The following is a 27,670-nucleotide window of genomic DNA, read 5'->3' on the forward strand; positions in this document are numbered from 1 at the left end:
AAATGGAGCACAACAGAGTTTTTCTTTTTTTAATCCTCACCTAAGGATAGGTTTTTATTGATTTTAGAGAGAGAAGAAGGGGGAGAGAGAAAGAAAAAAATCAATTTGAGAGAGAAAGAAAGACCAATCGGTTGCCCCCATATGCACCCTGGCCACCACCCAGGTTTGTGCCTTGACTGGAAATTGAACCCACAAACTTTTGGTGTTATGGGACGATGCTTCAACTGATTGAGCCACCCAATCAGGTCTTGAAAATCCGCCTGGAGGTTACCAGACTCCAGACTACCCTGCTGGTGGAGGTATACTGGAAATGGGAATTCACGCTGCCATTGCTGCATCCCAGACTCCTGATGTGTTTGTGAGCATCCTAGCAGCCTTCTCCAAAACCAAATCCTAGTAACAGGCCAGGTGAGACTGCACCACTGCTCCTCAGCGGGAGGCATGATTCCTGTTCTTAGGTGCTGGGCAGAGGGGAGAGGTGGTCTGAGAGGGATGAAGAGTGAAGAGTGGTGAGGGGCTCAATAAAAATATTGGAAGAGCAGCAGTGTTGTAGTGAAGTGATTTCTTTTACATATAGGAATCTTTAAAAGTATGAGTAATTATTTTTAAAAAACTGATTGGAGGGTACAAGTAGAAATAGGGAGGTGCAGTACTATTTCTAAGAAATCAAGTTTTCATTTCCTCTGAATTGGTGACAATATTTTTTAAAGCCAGTGCCCTAAGTCCTCAGTTTTTATCTCAAAACGTCATGGTGCCAAGCCAAGGAAGGTAGGAAATCAGACTGCTGTCCTGTCTGCCCTATAGTTTGGGACCTGGAGGGTTTGACTACTGACCCTGGTTTCCCACACCATGAGATCAAAAAATCATCTCCACAAACCTTTTACGGGAGTCATAGGGAGGGTGGGGCAGGCTGGTCTCACTCCCTTCCTGACTTAGCACACTGACTTACCAGTCCACCTGCTCTCACGGGTAAGTGCTCAGCAACCACTCAAGGTGTGCCCCAATCCTGCCCTCTTGCCTTCTTTCATCTATGATGTGTGAAGAGACCCTTTAAATAAATGAGCAAGTGTCCTAAGCAACATCATCCAACGACTGTCCTTCCTGTCCTCAAATCCTGTGACTGGGATCACTCAACAGCAGTGTAATGTATTTTCAATTAGGTGCCTTTAACAGACCAAGTGCTACCTTGTTTGGCCTGTAAATCAATAAAGTATATAAAAGTTTGTATGTGGGTGAGAGAGAGAGAGAGAGAGAGAGAGAGATGAAGGCTGATCACAAAGTCTTTTCAAAGGTACATATACCAAAGAAACCATTAAAAATGACATTAAATAGGTGATTTGAGAGCCCCAAAACTTTATTTGACAAAATGATCCCTTCTTTGTGCCTGCAGGCCATCATAACAATGGGAATGCAATTTACTAGATGCCACTCAAGGGTTCTCCTGTGGGCTCAAAGCACAGGTGTGTGGGAAACCTCCAGAAGATTCTTCCTTGGCTAGCAGGTGTCCTTCTCTCATGTTAGGCCACCACATGGAAACAACTGTCACCGACAGCTTCAGTCACAGCATGCTTCACTCGGTACAAAGCATAGCAATGAAAACACCAACAACTTGATCAATGTTTTCAGCAGCCTCCGCTCAGCCAGCAGTGTGAGGAAGCTGGAGTGCTGTGATAACACATCAGGCTGCCAGCAATGTCGACCTAGAAACCCAGTCACCGCTTGCTGGCAAAGATTAAAAGTCATGATGAAAAAGCTACATTAGCTCTATCCACTTAGCCAAAAAATAAAAAGGTGAATAAATACATAAATCACCACCACGCATAAATGGTGGACTTGATGATGTCAGGGGTAATGTAACAATTCGTGTATTATAATACAGTTTGCTTTCTTTGCTATGACTAAAAGGCCTGGGTAGAATGCCCATGTTTTAACAATCAGACTCCTTCCAAGAAAAGGGAAAAAACTACACCAAAAGCAATGTCTGAACCTGTAAGGGATCCCCAAGTGCACACCTATTGCTCAGACCTTGCTTGGGTTTTCTCCCAAAGCAAACTCACATTAAATAGGTGATTTGAGAGCCCCAAAACTTTATTTGACAAAATGATCCCTTCTTTGTGCCTGCAGGCCATCATAACAATGGGAATGCAATTTACTAGATGCCACTCAAGGGTTCTCCTGTGGGCTCAAAGCACAGGTGTGTGAGAAACCTCCAGAAGATTCTTCCTTGGCAAGCAGGTCTCCTTCTTTCATATTAGGCCACCACATGGAAACAACTGTCACCGACAGCTTCAATCACAGCATGCTTCACTCGGTACAAAGCATAGCAATGCTTTGCACTCCCCTGCAATGCTTTGCACTCCCCTGCAAAGAGGCAAAGCTGCAAGCCACACAATGGATGCCAAGAACAGAAGAAAATACACCTTCTGATCCCCAAAATTTTGAGGAAGAAGCTATCTGAGTAGCAAAGGGGTCAAATAAATATTCAATGAGGCCCTACAATTGTAGCATAGGCCTTCCCTGGTAGTAGGGCAGGGGTCTAAGCCAGAGCATAGGGGCCATCCTCACTTAGGCACCATGTAAGGAATCCGTGCTCTCCACAAACTGCCCAATCACATAACCTTGTGCGGCTGTAACCTGCATGAGCATTCTTACTCAGTCCTCAACAAAGGCATTTAAAAATCTATTCATTCCACTCATTTCCTATGAGGAAGAATGTGCGAGAGAGGCTCGAGGAACTGGACAGGGATTCTGGAGCCACATTGCCTGGGTTCAAGTCTCAGCTTCACCATTGACTAAGCTAGATGACCTTGGGCAAGTTACTTTACTTCTTTGTGCCTCAATTTTCTTATCAAGAAACTATAAAAGGTATTGAGTTATGAGGAATTAAATTAGTTAATACTTATAAAGTGTCCAGAATAGTGTGTGGCATAGATCATTCTGTTTATTAATTTAAAAAGATAAAAATGTTTACACAAATAGGAAGAGCCTCTGACCCTATTCAGACCTCTCGCCAGAGCTGTAGTTAGAGTTCTATCCTCCCTTCTACCCAAGACCGTTTGCCTGCATTGCTAATAGGAGTATCAGCACTTGTCATGGGTGCAGATGCTCACCAGTCTCACCTTCTCATTAATATAATGCCCACTTGGGCCCCCTTCATTCTCAATACAACTGCTCTAAAGGCATCTCCCCAGCTGGCACTGCTAACTTTTCGTTCCAAGGCATCAGTGCAGCAGCGCAGCTGCAGTGATGGGTTCAAGCCAGCGACCAGATCTCCAAGATCCAAACAGGTTTTCAGTTCATACATTTACCTAGCTTTTGAGAATAATACAGGATGGGAAATACATCAGGGGCAGAAGCTCCATCTCCATGGGAGACACAGTAGCCACCAAGTACATAGCTTCTTCTGCCCCCTCACCCACACAGGTGATGTATGACTGCTATAGTGACAGCCAAGATGTGTGCAGGTCTTGCTGATAACAGAGAAGCCACGGTCCCTTTGGTCATCAATCTTTTATACCACCCTCACGCAGGCCAACGGTCCACATGCCAATTCACAGCTCCCAAACTAGGTGCAGCTCCATACAACCACCGAAGCAGACACTACATCCTCCAATGATCTTTACTGCTTTCAAGGACACAGCGTAGGGGAGACAAAGGTCATTCTCAGGCAGGCCTAAATCAACCCGAGCCTTTGCCAACCCATGTTTTTAAATAGAATGGAGCTTCAAAGCTCCAAAAGGGCAATTTAAGCCCACACTCTGTTCCCTGAATGTTTCCTGTATTGTGTCTACAATTGATCCCAAATGCTCTAACCTCCGCCACACAGCCTGGCCTGGCTTTTGGTGCACACTGTACACAGCTGTGCTCCACCCAGTGTCAACTCACTGGGGGCAGAAACCTTTTCTTTACTTCCTCTTCCCACCACCTGACATCCCAGCATAGTCTCTTAAACACTAAGAGTTCAGTAAAACATTAACTAATAAATCTGGGTCACAGTTAATCTGCTAAAGTGAATAAAAGTTATGTAATTTTCAAAGTCTCAATGTCTGGATGACAGTGAGGATATACTTGAATTGTTAAAGACCACAAGCCTCATCCAAACCAGAAGTGGGGGAAAAGCCCCAGAGGGATCATAAAGCTGATCTACTACCAACCCCCTCCATAGAGTGTTCCCGTAGAGGTCCTTGTGAGTAGGGTCTGTGTCCCTGTAACAACAGTCACAAATGCTTAGGTATTCAACATATGACTAATCTTGTGAAAATCATAATTGGGCTTACTAGGGTCTCTTTATGGAAAGATTGAAATAGAAATTAATAGACAATAACAAGTAAGTACAAAGAACCAATCTATATAAATTAGGAATGTCCCAAAGTTTGACTTAGACAAACAACAGATTCGGTCTTCAGAAGTCACTGAATGTCTCCTGCAGTGTCATTTTGGGTATTACTTAACTGTTAGTGAGCAATGACCATGTGACGGCATAGCTTGTCATCACATGTGACCAGCATAACAACATGAGTAACATAAAGCACATCATTTGTATTAAGTCTATTCACAACTTGGAGTGCAGATCGCCTTATGTGTTCTACATGCAGAAATTCTGTCAGTCTCTTGAGCAATATACAGTGGAACCTTGGTTCTCAAACCTAATTCATTCTGGAAGGCTGTTCAAGAAGTGCTTGTTCTAAAACCAAACCATTTTTCCCATCAGACATGATGTAAATTGAATTAATTCATTCCAGATCCTCAAATGATTCCCTGTTTTAACCTTTCTTATATACAGTACTAGAGGCCCAATGCAGCTTCATCCAGAAGGTCGTCCAGTCTAATTAGCATACTATGCTTTTATTATTATAGATATGTCTAATGTACTATTTAATCTATAAACAAACACTTATTTTCTTACATTTATCAAATGACCCCCTACTAGCCTTAAAAGAATCACTTTCAGCACTTGTTCTAGGGGTGTCTTTCAGCAAGCAACATCTTTGCTTTTTCACATGTCATTGCCTCCAAAATGCTGTCACCGGCTACCTGCTTTTCCTTTATTCAAATCAACAACAGGTTTTCTACCTCTTCGATTGCTTGTGATCATTGCTTCTTTCACACCATTAGCAGCATTAGCACTCTTGATGGCCTCTTATGTTTTAAAATTGTGCTAATGCATTTCACCAGCAACAAAAGCAAAAAAACACAAAACACAAAAATATTCACAGCACAATTTCCTGAGATGTTAACAAGAAGTTTAGTGGTAAACTGCCAGGGTCCAGCCCCAGCAGGTCCAGGGGTCCCCAAAGGTGTGGACAGAGTCGGCGAAGAAGGAATGACACGGAGACAGCGTTCAGTTGATCAGCAGCCTAACCAGGATCTCCAGCCAAGTTCTGGTCTGGATCTCCAGAGAGGTTCTGCTGTTTATTGTCTTGTTACATCCGTATTTATCCCAGTTGATTTTAATCCTGTCAATTTCTATTACAAAGGTTAGGGCGTTTCTTATCTCCATTCCAGGGAGAAAAGATTATGTAGCTTAAGCATGATTGTTTGTAGTGATTACCCGCCTGGCACTTAGTTAAGGAGTTTCATCCCCTCCCTGACTTCAGGGAAAAATTCCTACCTGGGGAAACAACCTTTCTCGGAGAGGTGACCTTGGTTAAAACACACAGCGCTAAGGGGAGCAAACATATTAAGAACCGTATGCTACATACGCCAGGTCCCTTGAAACATATGCTGTGCAGATGTTTCTTTCCTGCAGCGACTGTGTCAAGCAGCAAGGATGGACCGGCTTCCGGCAGTAAACTGACTCAACTGGTAAATTATCTCTTTTGTGGCCTGAGAGACTTCTTTCTCATGCTGATGTATCAGCATGAACGGGTTGTCAGGTCAAGAACTGAAGTTTGTTCAACAACCTGGACATTTTTTTTCCGTGAACCACTTGGTTGAGAACCAAATTGTTTGAGATGGGAGATGTTCGAGAACCAAGGTTTGACTGTATTCATCTTTATTATTGTAAGAATAAAATGCTGATTATTGACTGTAAGATCTGTTAATTTTATATACAAAACAGTTAACTTAGGAAAAATGTATGAAGATGGACACAAAAAGTACAAACCATGGAGGAAAAAACTGATAAATTAGACTTTATCAAAATATAAAAGTTCTACCCTTCAAAAGACACTATTAAGGAAATGAAAAGACAAGCCACAGATAGGGAGAAAATATTTGAAACCACTTATCTGATAAAGAATTTGTACTGAGAAAACATAAAAAATACAGCTCAATAAGAAGACATGGGCCAAAAATATGAATAGAGGGCCAAAGAAGGTATACGGATGGCAAATAAACATAAAAGATGTTCCCACCCTAACCACTTTACTCAGTGGTTATAACGTCAGCCTATGGACTGAAGGGTCACAGGTTCAATTCTGGTCAAGGGCATGTACCTCGGTTGCAGGTTCGATCCTGGCCCTGGTCGGGGCAGGTGCGGGAGGCAACCAATCGATGTGTCTCTCACATTGATGTTTCTCTCCCTGTCTCTCCCCCTCCCTTCCATTCTCTGTCTAAAAATCAATGGGAAAAATATCCTCCAGTGAGGATTAACAAAACAGAAAAAGGAAGGAAAAGATGCTCCACATCATTAGTCATTAGGAAAATGCAAATTAAAACAAGATGCTATTTAACACTGAAATGTCTAAAATTAAAAATTCCTAAATAACAAATGTTGGTAAAGATGTGGAACAATTGGAAATCTCACAAACTACTGCTGAGAATGCAGACGGTTCAGTCCTTTTGAAAAAGGTTGCCAGGTTTTTATAAAGTTAAACATACACTTACCATGCAACCCAGAAATCTCGCTCAATATTTATCCAACAGAAATGAAAACACATGCCCACACAAAGACATGTAGGCAAATGTTCACAGCAGCTTTATTTATAATACCCCAAACTGAAAACAACTCAAATGTTCAAAGAATGGTGAATGTGTAAGTAGTAAACTGTGATACATTCATACAATAGAATACTGCTCAGTAATAAAAAGGAACTATTGTTACACACAACATGGATGCATCTCAAAAGTAATATACTGAGAGAAACTAGGCACCAAAGGCTACCTAATATATGAATTAATTAATATGAAATTCTAGAAAAGGCAAAAGTGTAGGGACAGAAAATAGACTAGTACTTGCCAGGTAGGATGAGGGCATGGTCTGCAAAGGTGCATGAGGAATTTGGGAGGGGGGGGAAGGGGACGAAATGTTGTATATCTTGATTTTGGTGGTGGTCACACAAGTGAATACATATGTATACTTAAAAGAAATATATTTTATTGTGTGCAAATTTGTAGGGAGCGGCTATGGGGTTAACCTCGGACTGACCTGTTGGCAAAGCCACAAACAAGTCCCAGCTTAGAGGGCACAGCCCTCTTAGCATAATTAGGCTTGACCTTATGACACTCCCAGATCCCTCCTAGGTAGCTAATGGGCTGAGGGAGGTGCAGCAAGTGCTGCCAAAACAAGTGAAACCCACAAGAACACTGCAACTATGGTGACCACTACCTTGTTTACCTCTGGCTTTAAAATAAAGGCTCAGCTTGCCTCTGGATCTCTCGGTGGCCTCAGCCAGGCTCAGGAAAATCCACACCAGCTTATTCTCTTTGTCTGTCTTTTCTACATCCTTCGCTGCCCTCACTCAGGCTTTCGAACCCTTGGCTGAGCTGGCCCCACACACAAATTATACCTCAATAAACCTGGCTTTTAAAAACGAATATACTAAGAAATAAAAAGGTAGACAGTGAATATTTATCGAGTGAATTAATGAATGAAGAGTACCATCACTAATTTATTAAAAAACAATATATCTGGTTAAGTCAATAAATATCTAAAATTTTAAGTAACAATACAAAATAGAATAATGGTGGATATTAGATTATAACATAATTCTAATCTTTGTAGAATTGTTTAGTTCCTTAGCATTCATAGCATCACAAAACAATCTCTTAGAGTAGCATTTAACTTATAATTATTTCTTTGGTATCACACACATATGACCTAATGAACTCCCATGCAATCGAGCAGCTAGCAGTGCTGAGAAATTATACTTTGCAATGTCAGACTTTAAAAATATGACTTCTAACATTTTTTGCCCTAACCGGTTTGGCTCAGTGCATAGAGCATCGGACTGCAGATTGAAGGGTGCCAGGTTCGATTCTGGTCAAGGGCATGTACCTTGGTTGCGGGCACATCCCCAGTGGGGAGTGTGCAGGAGGCAGCTGATCGATGTTTCTTTCTCATCGATGTTCCTAACTCTCTATCCCTTTCTCCCTTCCTCTCTGTAAAAAAAAAATCAATAAAATATATTTGTTAAAAAATATGACTTCTAACATTTTTAATAAAATTGCAATAATTATCTATTCCTGAAAAAAATTTCAGACTTATTTAACTCGGACATTCATTCTAAGTTAGTGATATTTTGGTTTAGTCTTGGCCAAATATTGATTTTTAACACTTGCCATTCAACAACTAGTCAAAATAGTTATTCGGTGTATCCCTAACACATGTGACCAATCTGTTAACTTTCAAGTTCTGGTTCATGATTAGCCAGTCTCCACTAAACTAATACACTCTGGGTTCAGTCTTCTCTGCCTTTAAGCATTTATGATAAATCCATAGTTACCAACATTCACACTAGAAACCCTAATCCATTTTCATACTTTGACTTTTTCACATTAATTTTCAAGATACTTCATTACAAGGCAAAAATATAATAAAAAGCATTTGACAATTTCTGGGAACTAACCTCAGCTATTAAAATGAGCATAAAGAAAATGAAGAATGCCAAAGCCGGTTTGGCTCAGCGGATAGAGCGTTGGCCTGCGGACTGAAAGGTCCCAGGTTCGATTCCGGTCAAGGGCATGTACCTGGGTTGCGGGCACTTCCCCAGTGGGGGATGTGCAGGAGGCAGCTGATCGATGTTTCTCTCTCATCGATGTTTCTAGCTCTCTATCTCTCTCCCTTCCTCTCTGTAAAAAATCAATAAAAATATATTTTAAAAAAAAGAAGAAAATGAAGAATAATGTGGCTAAGCCCATTTAAAAGAAAAGAAATCTAGAACAATACAGTTTAAATATACAGTATAATGGACCAAAAGATGTCATTTGTAATGGTAACAAGAACATAAAATATTAAGAATAAGGTTAAGAAGAAATGTGCTAAACTTAAGAGGAAAACTCATCTGAAGAACACAAAGTCTTGAAAAATGGCAAAGTCCTTGTAATAGGAAGACTCAATGTAGTAAAAATGATTCTTCCCACATTGATTCATAAATTTGATGCTATTCCAATAAGAATACAAATAGACAGGAACTAGACAAGTTGATTTTTGAGACATATACAAAACTAAACAGACAAGAAGAACCATGAAAACTCAGGGGGGGGGGGGCGGGGAATAGTCAATGAAGGGGCATTAGCTCTACCAGAATTTAAAATACTCTAAGTGAGTGGTTCTCAACCTTGGCTGCACATTAGAATCACCTGGGAATCTGTTTTAAAATCCTGATTTCCGGGCCTCATCCTCTGGAAATTCTGTTTCTTTGTGACTCATGTTGTGGCCTCACCCCATCACAAAGAAACAGAATTTCCGGAGGATGAGGCCCAGAAATCAGGATTTTAAAAAGATTCCTAGGTGATTCTAATGTGCAGCCAAGGTTGAGAACCACTGCTCTAAGTGTTTCAAGCATTGGTACTAATTAATAATGGTATATAATATTAATATTGGTGGCATTAATTTATGAATAGAGACATACCAATAAAAAGTCCAGAAATACATATAGCATTTAGTATATGGGAGAAGTGGTGTTGGGACAACTAGGTAGACATTTGGGAAACACCTTTCTATAGATGAAGTCTATACATCTTAAAAAGAAAAAATTGAAAACTCCAACTACTTGATAGCAACAACAAAAATCTAATAGGGGAAACACATAATCAAAGTTTAAAAAACACGCAAACTGATCCCTGGCCAGTGTTGCTCAGTGGTAGAGCACCAGCCTGTGCACAGAAAGGTAGTGGGTCTGATTCCCATTCAAGAGATGCATCTGGATTGCAGGTTCCTTCCTCCCTGGGTCTTTTGACCCAGTGATCTCATTCCTGGGAAAACATCCTAAGAAGCCCAAAACACCAATCAGAAAGAATATATGCACCCCTATGTTCACAGCATCATTATTTACAATAGCCAAGATAAGGAAACAGCCTAAGTGTCCATCAGTAGATGAGAGAATAAAAAAGTTGTGGTACATTTACACAGTGGAATACTATGCAGCAGTAAAAAGGAGAAGAAGAAGAAGGATCTCTTCTTACCCTTTGCAACAGCATGGATGGACCTGGAGATTTTTATGCTAAGTAAAATAAACCAGTCAGAGAAGACAAAACCATATGATCTCAATTAAATGTGGAATCTAATGAACAAAATAAACCGATAAACAAAATAGAACCAGAGGCATGGATACATGGAACAGACTGACAGCTGTCAGAGGGGAAAGGGGTGGGCGGGACTGGATGAAAGAAGCTGATTAGCCAAAAAACATATATGCACAGCCCATGGACACACACACAATGTGGTGATGGCCAGAGGGAGGGGGGCAAGGTCTGGTGGAGGAGGACAAAAGAGGGGGAAATGGGGGACATCTGTAATAGTGTCAGCAATAAAAATTCAGTGAAAAATCTATCTTGTTAGCTGATTTTTAATTGTTTCATTTGTTCTTTGTTTCTTTTTCCTCTTTTTATCCTTTCTGAAGGTTTTATTGAGCATTATTATTTCATCCATCACTTCTATTTTTACTTGATGCTTCTTAGTTTGGTAGTGGGAAAGTGGGAGATGGGAGCATTCCCTTGTGTTCCAGTTAATCCTCAGTATTAGGTGGCCACTGTGACCCTTGGTCCTGTGACTGTGGTCTTCATAAGCATTCCTGATCCTTCTCCAAACATAATTCTGGTCCTAGCAGGTATTCATTTCCTCTCCCCAAAGCAGAGTGTCTTTGTTTTCCTGTTCGCCTTCCACAGCTGCAAAGGTTTTCCACCAGTGCCCTCAGGTGTTACCCTTCTTGAAGATCAAGACTTTTGTTCCTTAGGGAGATGGGGAGACATTTCTAGGAAAATTTTGGCAGTGGTTGTTGTTTGCCTATTCCAGCTAGCACATGGGAGAAACTTTCTTAGGACTCTTTATCTTCCCTGTGAGCATCTGGTGGGGTCCTGAAGGGAAAAAAATCTACAAGGGAGTGAGAACTTCCTATACCCAAAGCCCCCATCTTTAGCAATTCATTAAAAATTTCTAGTTTAATCTTACTGGCTTATATGACATTCAGCAGTGTCTGTCCCAGGTAAACACAGGCTCAGGTTGGTTTCTCCCTGGAGTGGCACCTGTATCTCTCCTGATTTGGGGCTAGCTGTTTGCCCTAAAATCTGTTTTCTGCTGGTTTTAAGAAAAGTCATTAATTTGCAAGTTGTCTATCTTTTTTCCTTATTGTAAGGATGAGCGCTCTACAGTCAATATCTCTGAGCTAAAACCAGAAGGTTGTTTATTAGTTTTTCAGGTGTACTGAACAATGAATGAAGAAAACAAGATGAAGTCAGTATAGCTAAGCTGACTTAAAATGGAGTCCGTGTAGTCAAGCTGACAAAATGTATTCAGATCAAATGAGCTAATGCATGAGGAATAGATTTTATTTTCCTTTAGCCTGAGGACTTAAACTTTTGAACCTTTCAGCTGTGCATCAATGCCTGGATGGATGGATGGATGGATGGATGGATGGATGGATGGATGGATGGATAGATAATCACATAACCCTCTGAAGAACTTAGGAAATAATGTTCATGTGTCCAGACCACCTATATCCATTATCTAGACCACCAGACACCTGGAAGATTACCATCTTAGACTAATCCATAGGCTAAGAAGGCAAAACTGATTTTTCTCAAGATTGAGCTTCTTACTATAAGAACACTCAGGTTTTCTTTCTTCTTTTTAAACACTCTGGGTATTGCCTAGTTGTGTTTTTGACTTGTAAATCCTCAGACCCTTGAATAAATCTTTATCATTTATTCCTAGACATAGCCTACTGATTCATTTACACTCCATCAACAGTACTTACGTATTATAAGCAGTTTTTATCCCACAAAGAGGGGATATTTGAAATGTTGGAAGGCTGTGTCAATCAAACCACAATTTAGCATAACAATTTTCTGAATATTTTCTTAGAAAAACATAGAAAGATTGGAGAGCCCTATAATTTAATATCTAATCAAGGTCTATGACCAGTCTGAAATAACTGACACTCTTGCCTGACTTGCTATAATTCCAAATAAAAGAAAGAACTTGTTTTCATTAACTTTTTGTTCTTGTAACACATCAATGCTTGATGTCCATTTGGCCTTCTGAGTAGAAGCAACTGCTCAAACCTGCGTCATATCTTTGATCTTGTATCATTGGACCAACCACATCCTCCATACCAGTGAGGGAGACTGAGAACGCAGCAGGTGCTTAACTGACCTACTCCCCCAGGATGTCCTCTTTTCCAGATGCCCAACTGTAATCAGGAATTTTCCAAACACTAACTGCATTGTAGAGATTGAAGAAATGCTGCTATAAAACTAAGTAACATGCATTCAGAGAGATCAATATCCTCTGGCAGTGGTTCTCAGCCTTCCTAATGCTGCGACCCTTTCATACAGTTCCTCATGTTGTGGTGACCCCCAACCATAAAATTATTTTCGTTGCTACTTCATAATTGTAATGTTGCTACTGTTATGAATCGTCATGGAAATAGCTGATATGCAGGATGTGTTTTCATTGTTCGCGACCCACAGGTTGAGAACCACTGCCTACAGGCACAGTTCCCTGGCTGAACTCATCAAAAAATGGCTTAGAGATGTTAGGGTCTCACTTTTTAAGTGGTCCTGTAAAAAAAGACATTGTTTACAGAAAATTTTAACAATTTGCTGGTAAAATGATTATTGTACACATTACATTACGTTAGTTACAGTATAAAAGAGTCTTTCCTTCTCATATCTACCACTACTTCCTCTCCTTAAATAATATATAATAATTCAATAAAACAGTATTGATAGATGAGCTTACAACATAGTTGATATGGGTGCTTTTTTTTAAATCCTCACCCAAGGCTATTTTGATTTTTAGAGAGAGGGAAAGACAGAGAGAAATATCAATGTGAGAGAAACACACCGATTGGTTGCCTCCTGCACGAGCCCCAACCAGGGCCCGGGCTGGGAAGAAGCCTGCAACCAAGGTACCTGCCCTTGACTGGAATTGAACCTGGGACCCTTTGGTCCACAGGCCGACGCTCTATCCACTGAGCCAAACTGGCTAGGGCTTGGTGTGGGGGGTTTTATATATATAATTAACATTTCAAATGTGAACAACTGTTTATCATAATTACCTCCTTCCATCTTTTAGGCATACATTACCACAGCAAATCTAGCTGTGCCTCAACACCTATCTTCCTTTCCCCCAGAGTCTGCTGATAGAGATATTGGTTCTTTTGACTCTGACCACACAGTTTTTCTCCTCACTTCTGGACCATATCTAGGTATGAAATACACTGCATACCAGATTGAGGAAGGGTACTCATTCCAGTCCTAAGCTAATGTGCCCTCTGATTCATTTTCTGCCCTTTCTTACTCTGCTACATGTTTGGGGGATGGGGAAGTGAGAGGAGAAGGTGACCCCTGTAGACTATGTTTCCAGGCCCCCTTCCAAGTGAATTCCAGTTAGATACATCCAATGAGTGGCACAGGTGAGAGACTAGAGGATGAGATGAAAAAAGTAGGTAGGGTATCTCCACTTGTTCTCTCTCCCTTTTTCCCTTTCTCCTTCTGTCCCTCTCTTTCTTCTCTCAGGCAATGGCTCTGTGGTCTCCATGGCTGAAGCTCCCACCAGACAGCCCTTGCTCCAGCTCCAATGTCTCACTAGGCAGCCCCCCCTCCCAGTGGTTCCAGTTCCTGCCAGGCAACCTCATTCCCAGGCTCTGGTAATACCACCTTCTGCCTATGTCAGCCCTAGGGGTGGCAGTTGCTTCCTGCTGTTGCTTATCACTAAGTTGCTTCAGTGTACCCAGTTTGGCTTCTCAGTTCTTCCAATGCTTTGGTTCACAGTTGCCTCCTACTGAACTACTTGCCTCTTTTTCCTGAGTGGACTGGGGGGAATTCATCTGTCATATCAGAGTTCTACCCTTTACCACATTTTCTCACAATAGATAAAAATCACTACACTATTACCATCTTGTCTGTGTCTCTCTTCAGTGCCATCATAAACACTCTACACAACACTGCCATTGAACACAGACAATTCTCTCATTCATACCACTGAAGAGAATCACTCTGGCTCATTCATAGGCTACTCTGTTAATGAATGCAATTGTTTCTTTCCAGAAAGAAACAGACAAAGGCCCAGCAGGTAATAATATCAGTTATTTCAAACTGATCAGTGGTTCAGCATTGACCCATGAACTAGGAGATCACTGTTTGATTCCCAGTCAGGGCACATGCCTGGGTTGCAGGCTTGATCCCCGGTGTGGGGCATGTGGAAGGCAGCCGGATCAATGATTCTCTCTCATCATTGATGTTTCTCCCTCTCCTTTCTTCTCTCTAAAATCAATAAAAACATTAAAAAAATAGTATCAAAGGTTTTAAAATAATTATTATATTTATGTTCAAGAAGTTAAGCAGAGACATGGAAGATATAAAAAAGACCCAAATAGAACTTCTAAGCATAATAACTACAATATCTGAGATGAAAAATACACTGGGTAGAATTCATGACAGATTAAATACTGTGAAAGAAAAGGTGGGTTAACAAAGACACAGCAAAAAAATTTAAAAAATAAAAACACAGAAAAAATATGAAAATACACTAGTGAGCTGGAGAACAACTTGAAGTAGTCTAAGATACAGGCAACTGGAGCACATAAATACGGAAAGGATAAAAAGAATATATGAAGAAATAATGGCCGAAATTTTTTCAAACTTAATGAAAACCATAAAACCACAGGCTCAAGAAATCAGATGAATCCCAAGCAAAAGAAACATGAAGAAAACTACGCCACAGTCAATTATAAGTAAATTGCTCAATACCAATAATAAACAGAAAATCCTAAAAGCAGCCCGAGGAGAAAGACGTCATATACAGAAGAACAAAGACAAGAATGAGAAACAACAAACAAAAAGATGATGGAGCAAGAAATAGAGAAAAAGGAAAAAAACAGCCTAGAATTCTATATCCAGCAAAAACATCTTTCAAAATGAAGGTGAAAATAAAGACATATTTACACATACAAATGCTGAAAGAATTTATCAGCAATCCATACTATAATAAATGTTAAAGCATACCCTCCTGGCAGAAGGAAAATGACACCAGATGGAAATAAGAAACACTGGACTGAAGAATACAGTGGGGCCTTGACTTACAAGTTTAATTCGTTCCATGACGGAGCTCATAACTCAAATTACTCGTATGTCAAATCAACAGTGAACGAGTGAGACACGTGATGCTGGGCTGATGTTGTGGCATTCACTGAGACGTTCGCTGCGCCAACTAGCGGTGGGTATCTGAAGCTGGCTCGTAACCCGAATTTTAGCTCGCAACTCAAAGCAAAAAATCAGCTGAGAGACGGCTCATATCTCGAAAAACTCATTAGTCGGGACACTCGTAAGTCAAGGCCCCACTGTACTGGAAATCTATCTATAGATATAAAAGACTAATATGCAAAGTGTCCCTTTGGGAGTTTGATTGCTCGCTATGCTGTGCACTGACCACCAGGGGGTGGTGCTGAACAAAGGAAGGCCCCAGCCAGCAGCCAGAAGGCCCTGATCAGCCCTGATCATCAGCCAGGCCTTAGGGACCCTATCCATGCACAAATTTCATTCACCGGGCCTCTAGTTCAACTATAAAATAAAATGAAGTAATGATGCATGCTACAACATAAACGTTGAAAATAGTATGCTAAGTGACAGAAGCCAGTCACAAAGGACCACATAGTACATAAAATGGCCAAAACAAACTCCATAGAAACAGAAAGTAGATTGTTATGGTTAATACGCCACAAGGAAATGTTAGAATTCCAACCAAACTATGGTTGTCTAGGGCTGGATATGTTGGGAGAAAATAAGATGTGACTACTAACAGATACAGTGTTTCTTGTGGGGGTGATGAAAAATATTCTAAAATTGACTGTGGTGAAAAATTGATAGAACTACATAGAAAATAGTGGTGGAAGATGATTTGACTTTGGGTGGTGGACACACAGTGCAATATACAGATCTTGTAACATAGAAATCTATCCCTGAAATCTATATGACTCTTAACCAATGTCACCTCAATAAATTTTTTTATTGATTAAGTTATTACATATATGTCCTTATCCCCACGTAACCCCCTATCCCTCCCACTCACGCCCTTACCCCCCTGTTGTCTGTGTCCATTGGTTAGGCCTATATGCTTGCATATAAGACCTTTGGTTGATCTCTCTCCCTTACCCCCACGCTCCCCTACCTTCCCTCTGAGGTTTGACAGTCTGATTGATGCTTCTCTGTCTCTGGATCTGTTTTTGTTCATTAGTTTATGTTGTTCATTATATTCCACAAATGAGTGAGATAATGTGATATTTATCTTTCTCTGACTGGCTTATTTCACTTGGCATAATGCTCTCCAGGTCCATCCATGCTGTTGCAAATGGTAAGAGTTCCTTCTTTTTTACTGCAGCGTAGTATTCCACTGTGTAGATGAAACAGCCCAATAAATTTTTTAAAAAAAGAACTACTAGAAAATCAAGAATATAGAGTATTCAAACTAGAACAGCTAAAACACTTTTTAAAAAGAATTAAGTTGGAAGGGACTCAATTTTAAAAGCCACTATAAAGCTTTAGTAAGCAAGATGGTGTGGTATTAGCAGAAGACTAGATATGGAGATAAATGAAAAAAATCATAGAAAGTCTAGAAATATATCCACACAAATATCTGCAATTGATTTTGGACAAAGTTGCAAAAGTAATTTAATGAAGAAAAGATAATCTTTTCAACAAAAGTTTTGGGAAAATTAAACACCCATGCATTAAAAAATAAACCTAAACCTAATAAACCTCATACCTTTTACAAAAACTAACTCAAAATAAATCACAGATTTAAATGTGAAACACAAAACCATAAGACTTTTAGAAAAAAAACATAAGAGAAAACCTTTTTGACCTGGGGCTCAGCAATGAGGTTTTAGACATGACACGCAAAGCACAATCAATAAAAAGGAAAAGTTAATAAATGAATTGCTTTGAAATTTAAACTGCTTGCTCTGCAAAAGACACTTTTATGATAATGAAAACACAAGCTACAAAATGGGAGAGAATATTTGCAAATTACATATCTAACAAAGGAATTACATCCAAAATATATAAAGAACTCTAAAGGCAAAGAAAAGCAATACAATTAGAAAATGGGCAAAAGAGTTGGTCACTTGAAAAAGGATATGTGAATGGCAAATAAGCACATAAAACCATGTTCAACATTAGGGAAATGCAAATTAAAACCACAATGAGATACCACTACACATCTATTAGAATGAATAAAATAAAAAATGCTAACAATAGTAAGTGCTGGAGAGAATATGGAGCAACTGGCTCTTTTACACATCTCTAGGTACAATGTATGGCCACTCCAGAAAACAGTTTGGTAGTTTCCTTATAAAGTTATGGGGGTATGATGACACATTTGTAATTCCTTAACTAATAAAGAATTTAAAGATAAAAACAAATAAAGTTAAACTTACTCTTACCTTATAACCCAACAATCCTATTCCTGCTTATTTACCACAGAAAAATGAAAACTGTGTTCACATAAAAACCCATAAACTAATATTTATAGTAGCTCTATTCATAATCACACACAAAATTGGAAACAACCCAGTGTTCCTTTAACTGGCAAATGAATAAACAACCTGTTATGTCCATAAAATGGAATCTGACTCAGCAATAAAAATGAACTAACTATACATAACATGCAACAACATGGGTGAATCTCAAAGGCATTATGCTGAGTGAAAAAAAACTAATCCCAAAAGATTAGATACTGAAAGGTTCCCTTTATACAACATATTTGAAAAGGCAAAGCTATAGTGATGGAGAATAGATCAGTGGTTGTCAGAGTGAGACCGTAGCATGAGAGATTTTTAGAAGGATGGAACTAGTGTTCATTTCGATTGTGGTGGTGGTTGCACATATCTACACAAATGTTACAATCCATAGAACTGTGCATCAAAAGTCCATTTTACCTGCGATAATTTAAAAAATAAAATCAATAAATCTAAACAAGTAGAAATTTTAAAAATAAAAGAGTGTCGATGAAATAAGAGTGTTCTCTCAGGAACACAAAAAGCTAACAGTCCGTTGACACCACGTGTAATCTGCAGGAAAGAGTTAACACAATAGGCCTGGTGTTGCTATCTCTAGGAGGACCTGCTTGCATCATTGGCCCTTGCAATAGCTCCTGGGAACTTGACCTATAAAATAGTCCGTATGCTCCTAAATGATAGGGTTGTTTTGTGTGCCTGGAATACTGAATTCTGCCTTACCAGCCTGGCTAACTTAATTGTTTCTGCAAGTGTGATTTATGGTGAACACCTGCTTTCCTTCTGGGAGTCAGAAATTTCAGTAAGATAAGTCCTCAATAAAAAAAAAGTCTGAGTCTTAAGCAAGTTTCCCTAGGCAGAAACACTATGCGTGTGCTTAATTGTTGGAGGAAGAAGCTTGTTCTGTGAAACCCCACCCTAATCCCCTAAGGGAGAACTTTAGAAACCTACATCTAGCCTCTTCCACGTTCCACCTACTACATCTTTTTCTCTTGCTGATCCTGCTGCGTATCCTATCGCTGTAATAAATCATAACTGCAGCTACAAATGTCTCTGAATCCCATGAGTCTTTCTAGCAAATCACTAAATGTGTGGATGACTGTCAGATGCCCAAAACAGTTACCAAATGTAAGTGGTACTTTATATCTTAACCCTTTCCTAAAACCCTTTCTCTAGAACCGTGCTGCCTATTCTTCAGCCTCCTTTAGAATCCCAAGCAATGCCATATCCACTATAGTCATAAACATCTGCCTCAGGTCCTTGAAACAGCCTCGTATGTCACACCAAGTTCCAAGTGGAAGTCAGAGCCTGGTGTAAGTACAACTTACAATTAGGTTCAGTAGCAAGTAACAAAGACACATTTCTCTCACACATATAAGGAGTCCAGAAGTATGAAGACCTGGCATGGCAGCTCTATGCTATCAGAGACCCCAGCTCCATTTATAGGGTGTCCCCAAAAATGTATATACACACTTTGAATAATTATAAAGGCAGTGTTTCTTTTTCTTTTCTTTTTTAAAATATATGTTTTTATTGACTTCGGAGAGGAAGGGAGAGAGAGATATAAACATCAATGAGAGAAAATCATTGATCGGCGGCCTCCTGCACACCCCCTATTGGAGATTGAGCCTGCACCCTGGGCATGTGCCCTTGACTAGAATCGAACCTGGGACACTTCAGTTTGCAGGCCGATGCTCTATCCACTGAGTCAAACCGGCTAGGTCCACAATGGTTAGAGCACTCTTCTTGGCTTATAGATGGCTGCCTTCTTGCTGTTATCCTCACATGGGAGAGCAAGGGGGAGCTCTGGTTTCTTCTTTGTCTTATAAAGGCACTAATCTCGCCATGGGGACCCACCTTCATGACCTCATCTAACCTCCCCTAAGCCCCACTTGCAAGTATCATCACATTAGAGGTTAGAGCATCAACGTGCGAATGGGAGGGGGGCCATAATTCAGTCCATAACAAACACTTCTCTAGCTTTTTGTTTCCCTCAACAAAGACCTTCTGAAGAAACCACAGTAATGGTCTTGTAGATTGTCCCATGTCTTGGATATTTCTTTTTGCATGGTATTTTATAATTCGTTTCTTTGTCCCCTATATTTCTTATAAACTAGAAGATATGCCTAAAACCTCGATTCCCTTCCAAAGAAATGTTTGGAGATGAATACTACACAGGTAAAGCTGCATGTTTCCTATTACATCACATAAGGAGGCTCATAATACCAGAGAGTTTCACAGGGAGCAAGGATAAATTTGATGACTGTTATAAGACTGATGGCTGCACCTCTCCACTGTAAAGGTACAGTCCTTCCTTTGTGGTAGTCAAGTAAATGTGGGGTGATACTCATCACCATGCAACTATGCATGTTCCCCGTCTCGGCTACAACTCTTTTTTTAAAATATATTTTTCATTGATTTCAGAGAGGAAAGGAGAGGGAGAGAGAGACAGATAAACATTGATGAGGAGAGAGAGTTATTGATAGGCTGCATGCCCCCTACAGGGATGAAGCCCGCAACCTGGGCATGTGCCCTTGACCGGAATTAAACCTGGGACCCTTCACTCCACAAGCTGTTGCTCTATCCGCTGAGCCAAACCGGCTAGGACTCACCTACAACTCTTGAATTCATCGAAAATCCTTATCTAAAACAGTTATCATTGGGAGTTGTGAAATGGTGATTTTCTAATTACATCATTCTAAAAAGGTTAACTTCTGAAAGTTCTAAGAGACACTTTCAGGGGAAAAAGTCATTTTTCTCATTTTAAACTTTCAAATAACTAATGCTACCTAATCACATAACTATAATCTATTTCTAATTCATTTTTTTGCTACATAGAAGCCATTTGCTTTATTGTTAAACAGCGTTCAATTGCAAAAGTAATGTGTCTTTGTTACAGGAACTTCAGGCCACTCAGAAGAATATACTGGTAAAGGGAAAAGTAACATCTCCCTCCCTCTCTCTTATCAACTGGTCCCACTGCCAAAAGATAACCACAGCTAAGTTTATCTTTCCAGAGAAGCATGCATGTCATATATAAATGTCTAGACAATGTGTGTGTGTGTGTGTGTGTGTGTGTGTATTATACCAGTGATGGCGAACCTATGACACGTCAGAGGTGACATGCGAACTCATTTTTTTGGTTGATTTTTTTTGTTAAATGGCATTTAAATATATAAAATAAATATCAAAAATGTAAGTCTTTGTTTTACTATGGTTGCAAAGATCAAAAAATTTCCATATGTGATACGGCACAGGGTTTTTCAAAATGCTGACACGCCGAGCTCAAAAGGATTGCCATCACTGTATTATACTATTATATATATAGTGGCCCAGTGCACAAAATTCATGAGGGGGGGGTGGTCCCTCAGCCCGACCTGCACCCTCTCCAATCTGGGACCCCTCAGGGGATGTCCAACTGCCTCTCGCAATCTGGGACTGCTGGCTCCTAACCGCTCTCCTGCCTGCCTGCCTGATAGCCCCTAACCACTCTGCCTGCCAACCTGCTTGGCCCCAACTGCCCCCCTGCTGACCTGCTGGCCCCCAACTGGCCCCCCCAGCTGGCCTGCTCGCCCCCAAATGCCCCCCATGCTGGCCTGATCACCCCCAACTGCCCTCTCCTCCTGGCCTGATCACCCCCAACTGCCCTCCCCTCCTGGCCTGATCGCCCCTAACTGCTTCTGCCTCAGCCCTGCCACCATGGCTTTCTCTGGAAGGTCTCCTGGTCTAATTAGCATATTACCCTTTTATTACTATATATATATATATATATATATATATAAAGAATAATACTACACATGCTGTTCTGTGCCTTGTTTTTTCCACAATAGTATGTATGGACAGCTGCCTTAATTTAACCAGTCCCTTCTTCATGAGGTATTGCAGCAAATCCTTGTTTCTACTGCAACAAATACTGCAGTGCAAGTAACATAACATGCTAATTAATGCCAGTATTTATGAAGAATAAAGTCTAAGAATTGAGTCTGCTGGATAAAAGAGTAAGGTACCTATATTGTACATTTTTTCTAGGTATTAACAAATAGCCCACCAAAAAATGACAGTTCTCCTCATCCCCCTAACTGTATCCGACTGCACTGTCGAACTATATAGCAGGCCTCTATTGAACCAACCCCAAATAGCAACGCTGACCAAAGAATCACAAAGTCTGAAGGGAGGGTGAAAACTAATATTTAAGTACCAGAAACTGCACTTGAGCTTCAGAGTACCTCTTTCACGCAATGATCCTATAAGGTGAGTGGCACTGTCTCCATTTTTTTAAATGAGTTTATTTGAACCGAACTGATGATGTGCAGGGAAGCAAGATGTCCTTGTCTCCATTTTTGATAAGAGGAAACGAAGGCTCAGAGAGCTTCCTCCATGTTATACACAGCTTTATAAGTAACCAGGCCAGCATGTGAACGAACCCAGGCAATCTGGTACCAACGTGAGACCACACAGAGCTGTCCCAAACTAGGGCCAAAAGTAATGAGTTCTTTTTAAAAACCAGTGCTCCTGGTTAACCAGGAAGAAGGTGGTACCAAAATGTTTGCTCACAGGGTCATATGTCAATTTCATGCTACTGCAGTCATATTTCTCCCATTCAGACTTTGCCTATGAACCCACTCTCAGGCTGTGCTTAGCAATCCAGCTCCAACAAAGTAACCATGAGCCTACGGGCCACAGAACCTCGAGGGGCTGACCCCCATGGACTTGGAAAGTTGATAGGCGGGGAGCAGAGGGGAAACAAGAAGCAGGTGGTAGGCTAGCGTGGCCAACTTAGATATTTTGGAGCCGTATCAGTTGTCACAAAAACATTATGGGGGAAGTGGAACTACTGAACACATGAGAGAGAACCACAGTGAACTGCCGCAGTCTGTTTATACCAGCTTTCCCTGCCTTGAACACTTGCTATTTCTGCTGCACAGACATGCTGTGCCCAGTAACTTTAGGATGGCACTTAATCACTACAGGGCCAGACAGCTGGGAGCTCCCTGCCCTGACAAAACAGGTTAGACTGGTGGCCTTGCCTGCTGCCATGCAGCTCCCACGGCAAGGTCTGGAGCACTGCTTTCAACTTCCCTGGAGTCTGGTCTGTGGTTACCTTCCCTTGTAGCTGTCTGTCTGGGGCTTTTGTCAGGGAGGAGTGCTTATAACTCTTCCTTCGTTGATGGGGAAGTTCTTTCCATTTAAATGGTAAGCATTCACAGGGTATCTGTCTCTTATTGTCCTTAGGTCCTCTGCACCGAAGTAAGTGTTGTTATTGGATCTATTTGTGCACATCACTCCTAATGTAACATCAGCTATTCATTGGTAATAATGGGATAAAAAGGAGGAGGGAGGAAGGGGAAAATTCTTCCCCTTCCCTCATATTGTCTCAGTTCCAGGAACAGGGCTCCAGAAGCTCCATGGATACAGACAATTGAAAGGTCACAGGAACCTGACAACATAATGTGACGTAAATAGGGAGAAGTGGGCATCAAATTGGATGATCTGAGGAGCATCTTAAAATACCATCACAAATGCCACAGAATGAGGGCATGGACCCACTTCCATAGTTTAAAAATCAAATAGCACAAAAGGGTATAGATTGATGTCTCCCTCCCACCTCTATGTCACAGACACCCAGTTCCTACCCACTCTCCTGCCCATCATGGAAACCAATGTGACTTAGTCTATTGCATGTCCTTCCACAGATATTTTATGATTATACTGGCAAACATATATTATCACAATTCATTTTAATACATTACTACATATATAAAAGTCTTCCCTCTCAGGTTAAAATACCACTTAAATATTTTTAAGTGGCAGATATTAGATTTTTTGAATTTTTTTTATTGATTTCAGAGAGAGGAAGGAAGAAGGAGAGAGAAATATCAATGATGAGAGAGAATCATCAACTTGCTGCCTCCTGCAGCCAGGGCATGTGCCCTCGACTGGGAATTGAACTGTGATCTCCTGGTTCATAGGTCGATGCTCAACAACTGAGCACCCCCAGCTGGGAAGAAATTAGATTTTTTTTTTTAATTTCAAAATGAAGAGTTTTGACATTCACAGTTGAACTCTTTCACTCATAAAAATTTGGCCACATTCAAAAGTTAAACTGTTTACCTCCAGAAATGAAGTTGGTCACCAGCATGCAGCAACAGTTTCCTTGGGTTGTTTTGTCCCTTATTACTCAGAGGCAATAGGACAATTACTCACTTCCTCTATTGATCTCAGCAAATGCAATCTGAATGCTTACTATTAAAAAAGAGAAGTCCTGAAAAATCTGTACTGCATCTACTTGTGTTCAAAGATTTTCAAATTGAATTTTTTATCAGAATCACAACAGTCTTCAGTACATAATGAATAATGAGCTAATCAAATGACATTAGAATTCAGATTGGAGAAGCATCTTGAAACAGAGAGTAAATATCCCTAAAAGAGATAAATGTTTTCTCACAATTACAGGCAACCACATCAAAATATTAGTATTTGGGCCCTAGCTGGTTTGGCTCAGTGGATAGAGCATCGGCCTATGGACTGAAGGATCCCAGGTTCAGTTCTGGTCACGGGCACGTGCCTGGGTAGTGGGCTCGATCCCCAGTGGGGGCCACGCAGGAAACAGCCCATCAATGATTCTCTCTCATAATTGATGTTTCTATCTCTCTCCCTCTCCCTCTCCTCTCCTCTCTGAAGTCAACAAAATAAATATTTTTAAAATATATATAAATATTAGTATTTGGTATAACCCAGGACATCTATATTGACAAACTAAATTTCTTAAGACATTTCAAACTAATACTAAAACCCAAAGCTGTAGTACAAAAATTACACAGCATGCTATGAGACGATGTCACCTTTTCTGAACAATCATCAATTAAACTAGATTTTGGTAACACGAAATGAAACAGCACAGTGTAGCATGGCCCCAACGACTAAAAAGCTTGTGATGAGTTTAAAAAGTACATATCAGCAAAGGAAAATTCCACTGCTGTTTCTAAGCCTTCAGATGAAGGTGACTGAGCTCCTAAGAACATGGAGTACTCCTCAGAAAATGTGTTTTTTTAATCCCCATTTATTTTCTATGCACTTGAGTATGTATTTATGAGCCTGTCAAAGCTACCTTCTAAAAGTATTTCACATTGTACTTTAATGAACTGGATATAGGGGTTATAAAACCAAAATATTTTCAAGGCTACATGATATAAAGGCAATCTTCACCTGCATTACGGCTCAGAGTCCATCGCCAGAAATGACAACGTTCTTGAACACCCCACTCTGCTCTCTGCTCAGGAAACCCCCTAGCTTAACTGCAGCCTTGGCTTCAAACATTTGTCACCAACTGACACAAACCACAGAGCTCAAGAACGGCCAGGCATCCAGGCCAAAGATTATACCTGTAATTTGCAACGACCAAACTCAGTTTTGGACGTGGTCCTGTTTCCATTCAAGATCTGTGGAGGCCAACACCCCGTGAAAAGTCCAGGACTCCCCACAGCACTTCGTAACCTTGGGCTGTCAACAACCAATCAAGAAACAATCAAGGCTCAGGGCCAAGGGTAATTTTCACATTAAAGATTAAGGTGTCTGCTTTCCATTCTCTCCTGAATGGAAATTGAGTGGAGAGATCTCTCCAGTATAAGTGATAATGTCAAATGCTGCCTATTGGGAACAGTTGTGAAGTGGGCTCATTTATTTCACATGAGGACGCTCACGTGGGCTTTAACGCTACTGCATTAAATTCAAAATGAGAATACTTGGTTCCAGTTTGGAGTCATGGAGAGGGCGCAGTCGGGGGGGCATTGTCGGGGGTGGGGGGAGAGGGGGAAGATGATTCGGATTATGGCTAAATGACACCGATGTAATGACAGGAGATTTGTAAGGGCCTCTGTGCAGGTGACACACCATGTGCCATTAAATCCAGAAAAGCATGGTGGCATCAGCCCACCCGTCACAATAAAAGAAGGCTGACTCCGGAATGAAAACCACTACTTATCCTCTTCATACAGTCACAAACGTTTCTTCAAAGTCGTGCCCCTGTTACGATCTGAGGAAAACAAAAGCTCCTCTCCGCCTGGAGAGGGCAAGGAACTGGACATAACTTCCCGCCTGGACACAAGGGTGAAAGGCGTGCGGACGTGGCTGAGCACCGCTCTGGGTCCTGACCCGCACTCACCTTTCTGGGCGCTTCATGTTCCCAGTTTATTCACCAGAGAAACACAGATCTCGGCAGTGGACGACCATGGACGTGGCATCCACCAGGCCCCAGCAGCCCCTACCAAGCCAAGCCCTCAGCCCTCGCCCCCACCCTCACTGTGGCCTGACTCCTGGGGTGGCGCGGTCCCTGGCGAAGTCACCCCCTCCTGCCGGGTCACACACACCCTGCTGAGCTGAACTGGGGGACGGGGTCCGGGTCGCGATGGGGGGCAGGGGCAAGCCAGCACCCGGGGAACAGAACAGGCCCCCTTCTGTGCCTTCCCTTTTCCTGGTTCCCCATGAAGAGACGTCGAAACGGGGTGGGGTTCTTTTTAACGGTCACACGCAGACAGCTGACCTTGGGAACCCACACCGTCTCCGCGGGAAAAGGAACGAAACACGTTGTGACTGAAGGGGGAGCCCAGGGAGGCACGAGGGAGGGGTCGCGCCGCGGCCGGGCCGCCCGAGGGGTGTCGGGGTGCACGGGCTCGGCTGGGGTGCTCACCGTAGATCATGGCCAGCCCAGTCTCGTGCAGGAAGCGCACCCGGCGGTGCTTAAAGAGCCAGATGGTGAGGATGGTGAGCGTGAGCAGCAGGATGAAGGTGAGCAGGCTCACGCTGTCCTGCCGGTGGCTCTCCTCCGCCTCCTTCTCGGTGGCGAGCTCCTCCATGGCGCTGCTGTCCTCGGCCGCCGCCCCAGAGGAGGAGGCCGCGGCCGCGACACGCAGCCCCCGACCCAGCAGCAGCGGCGGCAGCAGCAGCAGCGGCGGCAGCCGCGGTGGCAGCGCCCGGGCTGCCCGCCCCAGGCCGAGGCGCGCCGCGTCCCCGCCGGGCTCCATGGTCCCTCCGCTGCCCGCGCCTCCTGCGCGCGCGGACCGGCAGCCCGCGCCGTCGGGGGGTGGACTTGGCGCCGCCGCCGACCTGCCCCGCCGGAGTGGCGCTCGGTGGCCGCCGCAGCTCCTCCTCCTGCTGCCGCCGCTGCGGGCGCCCGGTCGGGGGAGGGGAGCGCGCAGTGCGCAGGATCCCCAAGCACCGCCCCCCGCCCGCGCACCTGTTCGGCCCCCAGCCGCGCGGGTCCCAGCGTGGGCCGGGCCACGGCAGCGGGCTTGGCTGTGGTCCTCCGATCCTCTAGCCAGCTCCCCCTCCCCGCTCCCCCCGCCCCCCGGCCGATCGGCGCCCCTCCCCCCAGTCCTGGCGTACCTGGCCAGGCCGTCTGGGTTCGCGGAGTCCCAGAATGTGCCAGGCTTCCTTCAAACCTCTGCTCTAGTCGGCCAGAAAATGAGAACCCACAGGGGGTCGGGATGGGAAAGAGCTGACTTCTTCATTCTGGGAAAGGGGTGGAAGGAACTGAACATCTGCCACTCCAGGTAGAGGAGCAGCGGGGTGAGGGGGCCGGGGATGACGCTGCTGGTCCTTTTACCTTGACCTTTTGATAGCCCAGGAAAGCTTTGGAGGATTCTTAGGACCAGGCCCATCTCTGGGGGAAAATATATATATATATAAAGTGTCTGAAACATGAAACCTCTTGGAAGAAATTCTCAGGAGCTAGAATTTTCAATGCACCTTGTTCTTCTGGTCAAGGAAGAAAGGAG

General features: G+C 42.2%; 1 protein-coding gene across 2 annotated transcripts in view; it reads right to left on the reverse strand.

Moving 5' to 3' along the window:
• SLC9A7 (solute carrier family 9 member A7) overlaps positions 1–27,102 on the reverse strand; it is a 116,319-nt gene extending 89,217 nt beyond the window's left edge. For both annotated transcript variants that reach the window (XM_059678990.1, XM_059678989.1), the window contains exon 1: positions 26,584–27,102. In XM_059678990.1, the coding sequence (XP_059534973.1) occupies positions 26,584–26,917 (334 nt within the window). In that variant the 5' untranslated portion in view covers positions 26,918–27,102. The remainder of the gene's footprint in view (positions 1–26,583) is intronic.
• Positions 27,103–27,670: the final 568 nt, after the last annotated feature.

This window comes from Myotis daubentonii, chromosome X, assembly GCF_963259705.1.
Source record: "Myotis daubentonii chromosome X, mMyoDau2.1, whole genome shotgun sequence".
NCBI classification, from domain to species: domain Eukaryota; kingdom Metazoa; phylum Chordata; class Mammalia; order Chiroptera; family Vespertilionidae; genus Myotis; species Myotis daubentonii.